The sequence below is a fragment of the Mirounga leonina genome, unplaced genomic scaffold (assembly GCF_011800145.1).
Source record: "Mirounga leonina isolate KUSES-001 unplaced genomic scaffold, KU_Mleo_1.0 Mir_173, whole genome shotgun sequence".
NCBI lineage: Eukaryota > Metazoa > Chordata > Mammalia > Carnivora > Phocidae > Mirounga > Mirounga leonina.
In genome coordinates, this window is record NW_023270447.1 from 58196566 (window position 1) to 58210786 (window position 14221).

Sequence of the window (14221 nt, forward strand, 5' to 3'; positions counted from 1 at the left end):
TATGATTGGCAATGATGATGACAAAAATGTCTCATGCAGTTCTTGCTATATAGATCAGATTTTCATATCAAGACACATGTACAACAGATAAGTTTATTAACTATACAGTATGATGATTATTTGCTGTTAGGAATTGGATCATCATAAGATCGTCATCCTTGTCTTCATGTTGAGTAGGTTGAAGAGGAGGCGGAGCTGGTCTTGCTGTCTTGGGGTGGCAGAGGCAGCAGAGGTGGAGGAGATGGAAGGGGAGGCAGGAGATGCTGTCACACTTGGTGTCACTTTATGGAAATATGTAGTAATTTCTATCTGACATTTTTGCTTTTTGATTTTTCTAAAAAACTGTTCTATACAGTATCAATCCTTCCACCATTTGCTTTGTTTCAGTGCTTGTATCATACAGGGTCCATATCCTAAATGAAGTCAAAAGCAGTTTTGAATATTTGGAACCCTTCTGCCAGACTGTCTAATGTCAATTTGTTTTCTGGAACTGTTTCTTCACCTTCTTATCATCTGACACCATTTCAGTAGCATTCATCTCCATCATGTTGTCTTCTGTTAATTCCTCTGGTGTGATGTCACTTAGCTCTTGAATTTCTCCAAGATCCATATCTTGAAACCCTTCACTCCCCATCTTTTTCTTTTTCTTTTTTTCTCCCATATCCACAATCTCTTTCATGATTTCCTTGATTGGCTCTATTGTAAATCCTGTGAAGTCATGCACAACACCTGGACACCGTTTTCTCCAACAGGAATTTATTGTTTTGGGCTTGATGGCTTTCACTGCTTTTTCTGTAGCAGTGATGGCATCTTTAGTGATGTAATCTTTCTAGACTTTCATGATGTTCTATCAGGGTTCTCTTCCAGAGCATTGACAATCCTTTCCAAAGAGTATTGTGCATAATGATCCTTATGACCCCCTGATCTAAAGGCTGATTTAGAGATGTGTTTGGGGGCAAGTAGACCATTTTAACACTTTAGGTGTTGCATTTGTGGGGTTCTGCGTGGCCAGGGACATTGTCCAATATCAAAAGAACTTTAAAAGGCAAGGTAATTCCTGGCTTCAGGGACAAAAAGCATCAATGGAACTAATCCAGAAAAAGGGTTCTCGTTGTCCAGGCCTTCTTGTTGTAGAACCAAAAGACTGGCAGCTGGTGTTTATTTGTTCCCTTCAAGGCTCAGGGGTTAGCAACTTTATAGATAAGGCAGTCCTGATCATAAACCTGACTGCATTTGTGCAAAATGGTAGAGTTAGCCTATCCCTTCCTGTCTTTTTTTTTTTAATTCCTTCCTGTCTTAAATCCTGGTGCTTGCTTCTCTTTCTTACTAATGAATGTCCTTTGTGGCATTTTTTTTTTTTTCCAGAAAAGGGCACTTTTGTCTGCATTAAAAACCTGTTCAGGTAGACATCCTTTCTTCTTCATTATTTTCTTAATGGCCTCTGGGAACTTGTCTGCTGCCTCTTGGTTGGCAGAAGCTGCTTCTGCTGTTTTATTTATTTTTTATTTATTTATTTATATTATTTTTAAAAATTTTATTTATTTATTTGACAGAGACACAGCGAGAGAGGGAACACAAGCAGGGGGAGTTGGAGAGGGAGAAGCAGACTCCCTGCCGAGCAGGGAGCCCGATGTGGGGCTCAATTCCAGGACCCTGGGATCATGACCTGAGCCGAAGGCAGACGCTTAACGACTGAGCCACCCAGGCGCCCCCATCTTGACATTTTTAAAGCCTCTTTCTAAAATTATCAAAGTATCCTATGCTGTTTAAATTCTCCAGTTTTAGATCCTTCACCTTCCTTTTGCTTTAAGTTGTCATATAATGACTTAGCTTTTTCTTGAATAATATTAGAGTCTATAGGTATCTTACAGCAATCCTGCACCCACATAAAAGCTGCATTTTCAATACAGGATAAAAAAAATGTAGTATATTTGGTTCAGTATTTCCTAAAAGGTACAAGGTTTTTGCACTTACTGGCATAGCCACAGGGATGGTTTCACAAATTTCCATTAAAAAAAAAACAACGAATGAACAAAAAAAAACCCCAGTGGTCCTTAGGCTGGTGGGCAACTGCAGACTTTGGTCATGCAATTCAACTTTTTCTTGTAATGTCATGACTTTGCTTCTTGGGAGCTTCCAGTATCACTAGTGGCACTTTGTATGGGTCCTCTGGTGTTATTCAAGGATTATGGTAACACAAAAAATATGCAAAAACCATGGGAGATTACTTTTTACTGCAATATACAATTCACTGGAGAGATGAACACACTTGAGCTCATTGAAATAGCAACAGGAGATGGCTACAAAATTATTGTATTAGCACAGTATGTACTACAGTTAGTTTTATGCAGTTACGGTTTAGTACTGTATCTTTACCTTTGTTTACATTTCTCTCAACTGCAAATGGGGCCATGTACAGTCTGTATGTGTTTGCATAAAATTTTGATAAATTTTAACTTTTTATGATTTGTGTATATTTTATGGTAGTAAATGATAAAATAGACTAGCATATACATATATTTTATGCATTCATGATATATCTAACTTTTTCTTAAGCTTTTCAATATTTCTAGGCTATCTGCTTTGTCTGCAAGGTTTTTCAAACTGTTGCAAATCTCCAAGAAATTTTCTAACGTATTTATTGGGAAAAAAATCTGTGTAAGAGGACCCTGCATGCAGTTCAAACCCCTGTTGTCAAAGGGTCAGCTGTATAGTCATCCTAGTGGGCGTGAAGTGGTTTTTTTTTTTTTTAATTTACTTATTTGTTTGATAGAGAGAGTACTCTAGCAAGCAAGGGGAGAGGCGGGGGGCGGGGAGAGAATCCCAAGCAGACTCCACGCTGAGTGTGGAGAGCCACACGGGGCTCGATCCCATGACCCTGAGATCACGGCCTGAGCTGAAACCAAGAGTCGGATGCTCAGCTGACTGAGCCACCCAGGCGCCCCTGAAGTAGTATCTTACTGTGATTTTGATTTTCATTTCCTTGATGGCCGATATTAACTTTTCATGTGCTTGTTGGCCATTTGTTTATCTTCTTTGGAGAAATGTCTATTCAGATCCTGTGCCCATTTTTAATTCAGTTATTTGTCTTTTTATTAAGTTGCAAGACTTCTTTATGTATTCTAGATACAACTTTATCAGATATATGATTTACAAATATTTTCTGCCATTCTGTGTGTTGTCTTTGCACTTTCTTGATGATGTCATTTGAAGCACAAAAATTTTTAATTTTGATCAAATCCAGTTTATCTGTTTTTTTTTTTCTTTAGTTTGTGCTTTTGGTTCCTATCTAAGAAACCAGTGCCTAGTCCAAAGTTATGAAGATTCAATCCTGTTTTCTTTAAAAAGTTTTACAGTTTTGGGATGCCTGGGTGGTTCAGTTGGTTAAGCATCTGCCTTTGGCCCAGAGTCCTGGGATCGAGTCCCACATCGGGCTCCTTGCTCCGGGAGGAGCTTGCTTCTCCCTCTGCCTGCCGCTCGCCCTGCTTGTGCTCGCTCTCATTCTCTCTCTCTGCAAATAAATAAATAAAATCTTAAAAAAAAAAAAAAGGTTTACAGTTTTAGCTCTTACATTTAGGTTTTTGATCCATTTTGAGTTAATTCTTGCATATTGTATGATATGGGGGTCTGACGGGTAACCAGTTGTCCTAGCACCATTTATTAAAAAGACTATTCTTTTACCATTGAATTTTTTGACATCCTTGTTAAGAACATTTGACAGTAAAGAGTTTCTTTTTGAAGAATATATTTCCCCTTCCCCCTATATTGTCTCTAACTTTTTTATTAATTAAAAGAAATGTAGAAGGCATCTCAAACTTATAGAAAAGTTGCAAGTGCAGTACAAATAACTTATTTTCTTGAACCATTGAGAGTAAGTTGCCAACATGATACCCCGCAATGATCATGTTTGTATGTATTTCCCACCGATAAGAACATTTTCCTACATAACTACAATAGAAAATCAGAAAATTAATGTTGATGCATTACAATACCAATCTTATCCTCAGCTTCCATTCAAGTTCCAGTAATATCCTTTATAACAAAAAGGATCCAGTCCAGAATCACACACTGCATTTGTCATGATTCTCTAGTCTTTTTCAATCTGGAACAGTTTCTCAATCTTTCTTGATTTTCATGACCTTGACAGTTTTGAAGATTACAGGCCAGTTTTTTTGTAGAATGTCTCTAAATTGTGATTTGTCTAATGTTTCCTCATGATTAAATTCAGTTTATGCGTATTTGGCAAGAATATCCCAAAAGTGATATTAATGTCCTCCTCAGTGCATCCTATTGGGGGCCCAAGATTTTATCATTACTGGTGGTTTTAACTCGATTGATTACTTGATTAAGGTAGTGTTTGCCAGGCTTCTCCACTATTACTGTCTTTTTACTTTTGTGACTAATAAGCATTTGTGGGAAAGCCCTTTGAGATTATATAAATCCTCCCTGTTAATCTTTTGGGTTTTTTCATTTTTTTATTTATAGCTGCATGGGCACATGGATTCTTATTTTGTTTGATGGTTTATATTTCCTTACTATCATTATTTGTATTGATGCTCCAGTTGTTCCATTTTTGGTAGTGGAAGCCCCTTCAAGCTAGCTTCTTTATTCTTTTGTCATGGCCCCTCATTCTTTGAGCACTTGCTTTTTACTTTTTGGTATAATATGATGTTTGAGGTTCATTTGGTTCTTGCTCTACCCTAGCTCTAGCCCAGCTCTACCCCAGCCCTGGAATCAGCTTTTCTTCAAAGAGCCCTGGTTCTTTTTAGTAGAGAATAGCGTTAAAAACCAAGATCTGGGGGCGCCTGGGTGGCTTAGATGATTGAGTGTCTGCCTTGGGCTCAGGTCATGATCCCAGGGTCCTGTGATCGAGCCCCGCATTGGACTTCCTGCTCGGCGGGAGGCCTGCTTCTCCCTCTCCCACTCCCCCTGCTTGTGTTCCTGCTCTTGCTATCTCTCTGTCAAATATATAAATAAAACCTTTAAAAACAAACAAACAGACAAAAACCCCAAGATCTGGGTGCTAGTTATGCATATTGGGGGTGCTGCTCATCTTAGGACCTCTCAGGGGACAGAGCTAGGGAATAGTTTTATTCCCTATATGTATAGACATATCTATCTTTCTATTAAATTTCTATTAAAGTTCATCTTTTTATAAAATTTCATGAGTTCATATCAATAGCTGTAATTCCAGTTCAAACCAGAGGGATCGTTCTGGTTTTTTTCGCCTTTCCATATTTGTAATTTCCTTTTTAGACTATGAGAAAGCTGGTTCCTATTATTTTTAATAGTTGTACTTATTTGATCTATCTCTCTGTATGTACCCAATCTCTTACAGCCATTGCTGCATTCCCCCTGATACCTCTCAGCCTCCCCTCCCCCAAGTAGAAACTCTTCACCGTTATCTGGCTTTGTCCCATTGTATTGGTATGCCGTCTTCTGAGGCCTGTGTCCTCATTGGCTTGGTCTCCACTACTCTGTGCCACCCGGGCCCTGTGCCACTGCCCTTTTTCCTTCATTCAGCTTTAACATCTCATGCCAGACTGCACCGGTGAGGATCTCCTCCTCCCCCTCCTGAAGCTCTGAGATCCTGTGCTGTGCCTGCTGCCCTCCTATATGGACATAATCCTCCTTCACCTGCTTTGGGCTCTGATACCAACTCTTGGCCATCATGACCAGTCTCACTTAATGGCTGTTGGACTGAATTATTTGTGAAGGGGTGTCACATTGTCTTTTGAGAGACGATGAAGTTTTTTTGGCTATTTGTTTAGAATTAAAAGCACTTTATAAGAAGGAAAAAAAACCCAAGTAACTTGAAAATTTTACCTTTTAGGCAGTGATTGGTAGAGTTCTAGAAGGATTCCTTCTTTGGCTAACATTTAACATAAAATAACACTATTGAATTTATAATTATTTGAATCTTAATGTACATTGGTTAATGAGCTGTTCCTGACTGAGGAAATTAGAAAACAAATAGTAATTTACATCTACAAAATAATATTCATTTTTCTTCTAGCTCTTCCACCAAAGCCACCTAAGCCAATGACTTCAGCCGTTACAAATGGAATGAAGGACAGTTCTGTTTCTCTTCAGGATGCAGAATGGTACTGGGGGGATATTTCAAGGTAACTAGAATGCTACTATAATTCAATGCAGTTTAGAAACAAATCATTTTTGAGAAGTGCCCTACTAGTTGTCATTTAAAGATTACCATTTTAAAAATTGTGAGAATGCTTCAAAAGTTTCTAAATGCTGTCCTTCAACAAGAAAATGACAAGAAAATCTTTAAATTACAGGTGTGATTATTTTAATTCTGTATTAAGGATAGATTTCTGAATAAATGAAACAAAAGATTTAGGATAGCTACATGTGTTTTTCTGTAAAAGATACTTCATTTTCTTTACCTTTCTGTGTCTAAGGCAATGGTTCCACAATCTTTGCATGCACAAGAATCAATTGGGGTGTGGCCCAGGAATCTGCATTTAACCTCCCTAGGTGATTTTGATGCACTCTTCACATGCCTCATTTTGAGAAACGGGACTCTAGAGCAGTAGAATGCTTTTTAGGTAAAATGTGGTTTTGGGAAATGTTGAACCTAGAGAAGGGAAAACATATATATTGAATTTGAATATTCAAATTTCTTGTTTTTCTTGAATTTTGTTTTAAAAAAGACCTATCCATTTCTGTCAAATTGAGTTCAAGGTTGATGCTGAATTTTTCAATATGCTTGTGTTTCTCTTTCTCTTGTCTGTTCTCTTCAACTACCAAAGTGGTACTCATTTCTTTTTTTTTTTCCTTTGTTACCATTTTAACCATCTTTTTTTTTTTTTTTAAAGATTTATTTATTTATTTATTTGAGAGAGAGAGAATGAGAGACAGAGAGCATGAGAGGGAGGAGGGTCAGAGGGAGAAGCAGACTCCCTGCCGAGCAGGGAGCCCGATGCGGGACTCGATCCCGGGACTCCGGGATCATGACCTGAGCGGAAGGCAGTCGCTTAATCAACTGAGCCACCCAGGCGCCCCCATTTTAACCATCTTTAAATGTACAGTTCAGTGGCATTAAGTACATTCACAGTATTGTTCAACCATCACCATCATCCATCTCTGGAACTATTTCATCTTCCCCAAAGCGAAACTTTGTACTCATTAAACACTAACTGCCTTTTCCTCCTATTCTCCCCAGCCCTGGAAAACCACCAACCTGCTTTCTGTTTCTATGAATTTGATCACTCTAGGTACCTCACATAAGTGGAATCATATAATATTTATCCTTTTGTGACTGGCATATTTCACTTAGCACAATGTCTTCAAGGTTCATCCATGTTGTAGCATGTATCAGAATTTCCTTCCTCTTTAAGGTTGAATAATATTCCATTATGTGTATATACCACATTTTTATTTATTCATTCATCTGGACATTTGGCTTTGAACATTTGGATTGTTTACAGCTTTTGGCTATTGTGAATAATGCTGCCATGAACACTGGTGTAGAAATGTTTATTCAAGTCCTTGCTTTTATTTTTTTCATTTTTATTTGTTATTTTTTAAAGGGTGGAGGGGCAGAGGGAGAGAGAGAATCTTAAGTAGGCCCCCCGCCCAACGCGGAGCCCATATGGGCCTTGATCTCACAACTCTGAGATCATGACCTGAGCTGAAATCAAGAATTGGCTGCTTAGCCTACTGAGCCACCCAGGTGCCCCTCAAGTCCCTGCTTTTAGTTCTTTGGGGTGCATACCCTGAAGTGGAATTTCTAAGTCATATGGTAATTCTATGTTTAAGTTTTTGAAGGAGACTTAATATATTTTATATTAAAATGGATCAGAAAATTTTTGTTATAATTGTACAATAAAAGGATCTATTATATTTAAATACCATTTAAATTTATATTCTAAGACCTTGTGGGTCTATAACTCAAGAGTCTTCTGTGCCCTGCCATATCCTGAGTGTTCTAGTGTTTTTTCTTAAGTCCTAAACCAACTCTGCAGGAGGACTTTATCATCAGTATAAATTCAAATTGGAGAAGATTATATTGAAAGGTTGTGAACTTAGTGAATTTACCCCCCTCTGATCAGACACAGCTGCCACTGTTGCTTAAACACAACCTTCTTTCTAAACAGCTGCTGGTTTTTCCTGAAACCCTACAAGTTTAGACTTGCCTAAGGAAGCCCTAGAGGCTTAATGGAAATACTATCCCCTACAGACGGGTTGAAATCTGGAAGAGTTTAAAAAGCAAATAGCCCTTCCTTAGATTGCATAATACTGAAAATCAAAACAGAAAGATCATATCTAGGGGGAGGAATTAAATGACCTCTGAAGGCCCCCATAATTCTATGACCTTAGACATACTCACCTCCTAACTGGCCTTAGTAATATTTGAAGAGAATAATTGATGATTAATTTTTTTTCATTTTTCCTGTAATTCTATTTTTCAGGGAGGAGGTAAATGACAAATTACGGGATATGCCAGATGGTACGTTCTTGGTCAGAGATGCCTCAACAAAAATGCAGGGGGATTACACTTTGACTTTGCGGTGAGTATTTTTCAGCATTTTGACTAGTGTTCTACTAGCGTTATTTATTTCTGGGTATACAGAGATTTTTGTATTTATTTAAATGACTACACATTTTAAAATATTTTTACTTAATTTAGATACACAATTTTTAGTTGTTTGGCTAACTGTCCTTTCTCCATACGTTAAATATTTAAATGTCTTATATAAAGATGGCAACAATTTTAATTTTTATGTAGGAATAAAATCCCTAAAAGTAAGTTATGAAGTAAGAATTATACTGTTGACCTTGTGCAAGAAGTAGAAGTCATGGGCACAGCCTGAGGTTATTAATGATATGTTGGGAATCCACCCCTCTAATAACCCTATTACTTTCCTCAATGCAGACTTAAGAGAGTAAAACTTAGCATAGTTTAGGCTGATGAGGATATGTAGAAGATAAAGCAATTCTTTTTTTTTTTTTTTTAAGATTTTTTATTTATTTGCGAGAGAGACAATGAGAGACAGAGAGCATGAGAGGGAGGAGGGTCAGAGGGAGAGCAGACTCCCTGCTGAGCAGGGAGCCCGATGCGGGACTTGATCCCGGGACTCCAGGATCATGACCTGAGCCGAAGACAGTCGCTTAACCAACTGAGCCACCCAGGCGCCCGAAGATAAAGCAATTCTTAGCCTCTATCATGCCATCCATGTAGAACGGATGTAGAATCCATATTAGAATTTCCTAAGTGGTGGTGGATGTATCACCTTTTATATTTACGAAGATGGGACATATATTTTAAAAGATTAGTAAAACTGCATCAGATATTTTTACATTTAATTTTAACAATTAAAATAACCTAATTATAATAAAGTACTGTGATTTTTAAAAAAGGGACTATCTAAAGAAAAATATAATGAAAGCAGCAGCGATAACAACTCCCTTGTACTACACATTTTACACGCAATATCTTATTATTCCTCACAACAACCATTGAGGTAGGTATTATTAATATTTGCATTTTATAGACAAGGCAGCTGAAGCTTAACCTGGTTAAGAAACTTTCCTAAAGACCTATAGCTAGTAAATGGCAGAGGATATGTTCAGATCCAGATTTATCTGACTCTTTTCTGCCTTTCTGCCTACTATCTTTAGGAAAAATCATTTATTTTATGCTAGAAATTTGGAGTTTCTGGTAAAGACATTATAAGAAGTTAATACCTTGGAACTTTAGTTGTGTTGAGGAATAATCAAAGTTCTGTAATGATTCATTTGACTCAATTTTCTTCCCCCTGCTCCAGTCAGGCTTCTGTCCTTACCACTCTTACAAGGACTGCTAAACCAATGACCACTTCCCTCTTCTTACCTTACCTGACCTCTTAGCAGCATTAGTCATAGGCACTTCTTCCTAGAAACAGTTTATTGTCTTGGCTGTTGTGACATCACACTCTCCTGATTTTCTTCCTAACTCTAGGCCAGCCATTCCTTTGCTCAATATCTAAATGTTAAGTGTTCCAAGCTTGGAGTTGGGCCTCCTTCTCTTCTCTGTATTGGTTCTCTCAAGGTGAGCTTATCCAGTTCCACGGCTTTAATATACAATTACATGGTGATGATCCATAAACCCCATCTCCAGCTCTGACCTCCAGAACTCTACATGCATATATCCACTTCCTACTTGATTTTGCCACTTAGATAACTAGGGGACATATTAATTTGAACATGGTCAAAGAAGAATTCTTGATTTCTAACCCAACTCCTCCTACCCAAACTGTTTCTCTTCTATTTACTTTTTTTTTTCTTCAGAAATAGAACCACCATCTCTATAGTACTCATGTTACAGCTCTTTTTTCCCCTCTCTTTTCCCTCATCTTCACATCCAAATCCATCATTAAACAAGTCCTGCCAACTTTACCTCCAAATCTATATTTGTAATCTCATTATACTTCTCTACCACCCAACAGTAAGCCACCATCATCTTGCTTGATGTTTTGCAGTCATTTCCTGACAGGCCTGTCAACATCTTACAATTTTTAACCTTCCCCACCCCTGCTGACCATTTTCTGCACAGAAACTAGAGTGATCATTTTAAGGTATGAGTCTGATTACTCTTTTGCTTAAAATTCTTTTAAGAGTTTCCCTACTGCATTTAAGGTAAAGAATTTGGATTTTATTCTAACTTATCTATTTGACCTGGACTTGGTCTACTTCTTGTACTTCATATCTTCCCTCTTCCCTCCCCCCACTACCTTCAGCCTCACTAGCCTTTTAGTACCTCAGGCAAGTGAGCCTTATTCCTGTCTCAGGGCCTTTGCAACAGGCCTTTCTGATCTTTGAATCCTTGTTTCCTTTTTGTCATTCAGATCTTTGCATAATTGCCACCTCTTCAGGGCTTCCCCAACCACTCAGTCCAAAGTAGCTATCCGAGGATATATATTGCCTCAATTTAATTTTCTGTATGGGCTACTTCTGTATCTTCTCCTCTCCCACCTTGTAGGTCTCACCCCACTAGAATTTAAGTTCTCTGCTATTGGGGACTTTGTTTAATCATTGTTACATTTCCAGACTCCAGTGTGTGGTAATGGATAGGCATTAGACAATGGATGCCTAATAAATATTTATTAACAGAATGAATGCCCTCATTTATCTGAAAAATGGTTTTGTGTGTGTGTTTTTTTAAAGATTTTATTTATTTATTTATTTGACAGAGAGAGAGACACAGCGAGAGAGGGAACACAAGCAGGGGGAGTGGGAGAGGGAGAAGCAGGCTTCCCGCTGAGCAGGGAGCCCGATGCGGGGCTCGATCCCAGGACCCTGGGATCATGACCTGAGCGGAAGGCAGACACTTAGCCGATTGAGCCACCCAGGCACCCCTGAAAAATCCCATACTAAGGCATTATTTTATGATGGTTAGATTCCTAAGTGCAACTAACTAAAAGCAACAATTTTTGTATCTTGGGATGAGGAAAAGAGCCTGCAAAAGTTCCATTACTTACCTGAAGTTGCAGCGCTGTTCAGGAACAAAGGCTGGCAAGGGGTCCCACTCACAGCCACCATAAGAATTTTTCTGCTAGAGACCTACAGCTGGAAGGGATCTTTAATACTAGCTCATTCAACTGGGTTTCTGCAGATGTTGGAACTCCCTGCATAACATTTTTCGGAGTCATTGAACTTCCATGTTATCTTTCAGTCAGTGGGAGCTAGCATCTTCCTTCTGAGGCAGCCCATTTTATTGTTGGGCAGCTTTAAAGTTTAGAGGGTTATCTTCGTGCTGGATATTATGGTAGGACCAGGAATAAGGACATGAATAAGATATAGTTTTACCCTCAAGAGTTCATAATCTCAGTGTGTATTGGTGGAATAGGAGAGATACATATATACTATACCTTAATGCATTGTAGTGTCATATTAGCGTTCTCCCCATTCACCCCTTCCCCTAACTCCTGGTAACCATTGTTTTACTTTCTATCTTTGTGAATTTGATTATTTTAAGTATCTCATATAAGTGGAATCATACAATATTTATCCTTTTGTGTCTGGCTTATTTTATATAAAGTAATGTTTTTAAGGTTCATCCGTGTTGTAGCATGTCAGACTTTTCTTCCTTTTTAGGGCTGAATAGTATTCTATTACATATGTATACATTTTGTTTATCCATTGGTCAATGGACATTGGCAAGAATATTTTAAAGTTTTTGTGCATCTAACAAAAGGTCTGACATGTAGGTACTCAGTAACTATTTGAAAGGAAAAAATAAATGAGAGAAAGATGAAGAAAAGTTTTCTCAGAGGGAATGACAGTTTAGCTGGGCCTTGATAGATTTTGTTAGGCAGAAAAGTGATGATCGGGGCACCTGGATGGCTCAGTCGTTAAGTGTCTGGCTTCAGCTCAGGTCATGATCCCAGGGTCCTGGGATCGAGCCCCGCATCAGGCTCCCTGCTCCGCTTCTCCCTCTCCCACTTCCCCTGCTTGTGTTCCCTCTCTCGCTGTCTCTCTCTCTGTCAAATAAATAAATAAAATCTTAAAAAAGAAAGAAAGAAAGAAAGAAAAGTGATGATCTTACTAGGGTTTAGTAAATACTCATAGCTCAGTACTAGTTACTCTGCAGAAGATCTGACAAAGAGTTAACATTTTTGTCTCAAAGAAGCCATAGTCTGGTGAAGGCAACAGGAATAAGAAAACTGCCTTGAATTAAACCAAAATAATAGAAGTTCAAACTGTGCTTTGGGGGCTGAAAGGAAGGAAAGAGATAGCTTGTTGAGAGGATATAGAAAGCTGCCCTTCATGGAAAAAATTGCATTGCCATGTATCTGGAAGAAGGGGATAGGTTTGGCCATGTCAAAAGAGGGAAGGGAGGTTGCAGGATTAGGTAACAAGAGGAACAGAGATATGGAGGTGAGAAACTATTGTGCCCTGTTCTCTGAGCTGCAGTCCCATTTGGCTAGAGGGTTAAGTCCACAAGAGGAACAAGTGATGGGGATGGAGGGTTGGAAAAGGGTCATGTTAAGGAGGGCCTTGAATTCTAAAATGTGGAGTTTGCATTTAATATTATAGGTAGGCAGAGGAAACCATTGCATTTTTTCAGCAGGGAAGCATATGATCAGACTCTATTTGAATAGAAAGAATAAAAGAGGATAGATACTAGTAAAAGGTTAGAATATCATGAATCATTGGGGTGCTTGGCTGGCTCAGTGGGTAGAGCATGCTACTCTTGATCTCAGGGTCATGAGTCAAGCCCCGCTTTGGGCGTAGAGCTTACTTAAAAAAAGAAAATTTAAAAACATAGAATATTATGAATTGAGAGGTAATGGTGATCCAGAATAGAATTTATTCTTTAATCATTTAATATTTATGGAGTGCCCACAATGTTCTAGGTACTATTCTAGGAAAAGGAAATGATGAACAAGCTGAACATGGTCTCCTGTCTATAGTGTTTATATTTGGAGGTGGAGATAGGAGTAGAGGAGAGGAAGACACAATAAACACATAAAAAATAACTTCACAGTATATGAAATGCTACATAGGAAATATACCTGATTATGTGATAGGGATATAGGGAAAGGGAATTTAAGATAATTTTGAGAAGGAGGTCTTCTGTGAGGAAATGACCTCTGAAAACTGAAGGATATGTAAGAACCAGCCAGAAAAGTGTTCCAGGAAGACGGACAGAAAATGCCAAGACACTGATTTTGGAAAGATTTGGTGGATCCAGTGAATACAAAGACTGCTGTGGCTGGCTTATAGTGTGAACCACAGAGTGGTAGGAGATGAACTTGAAAGTGGGAAGGAGGCAGATGCATAGAGTCTAATGAGCCATGGTAAGGGATTTGAATTTTATTTCTAAGTGAAAAAAAAAACAACTCACAAAAACCACCACCAACAAAGCGTTTTAAGCAGGGGAATGAAATGATGGAAAGGTGGAATACACTATTAGCCAGGATAGCAGATCTAGGAAAGGAGTTGAGGAGTCAAAGTAAGAGGCAAAAGACAGCTAAGAGCACAAGGGATTTAATAATAGAGTAGGTATGAGGTTGAGGGGAGAGTTAAAGATGACTGGTTTGAGCCTGCTGGGCTTAGAATGAATGTGCCATTTATAGAAATAGGCAAGCCAGGAACAGTTGTTTTATAGAGAACAGGGGAAAGATGTTGATTTTTACCTGCTCCAGAACTTCCAGGTAAAAATATATCTAGAATATAGCTAGAAATGCAGATTTAATGCTTTGAGGAGAGCATAAAA

At 38.4% G+C, this 14221-nt stretch overlaps 1 protein-coding gene across 1 annotated transcript in view; it reads left to right on the forward strand.

Annotated features, from left to right (window-relative positions):
* PIK3R3 (phosphoinositide-3-kinase regulatory subunit 3) overlaps positions 1–14221 on the forward strand; it is a 120558-nt gene that overhangs the window by 68537 nt on the left and 37800 nt on the right. The window contains exons 2-3 of the mRNA XM_035018667.1: positions 6017–6125; positions 8433–8531. Coding sequence (XP_034874558.1) covers positions 6017–6125; positions 8433–8531 — 208 coding nt within the window. The remainder of the gene's footprint in view (positions 1–6016; positions 6126–8432; positions 8532–14221) is intronic.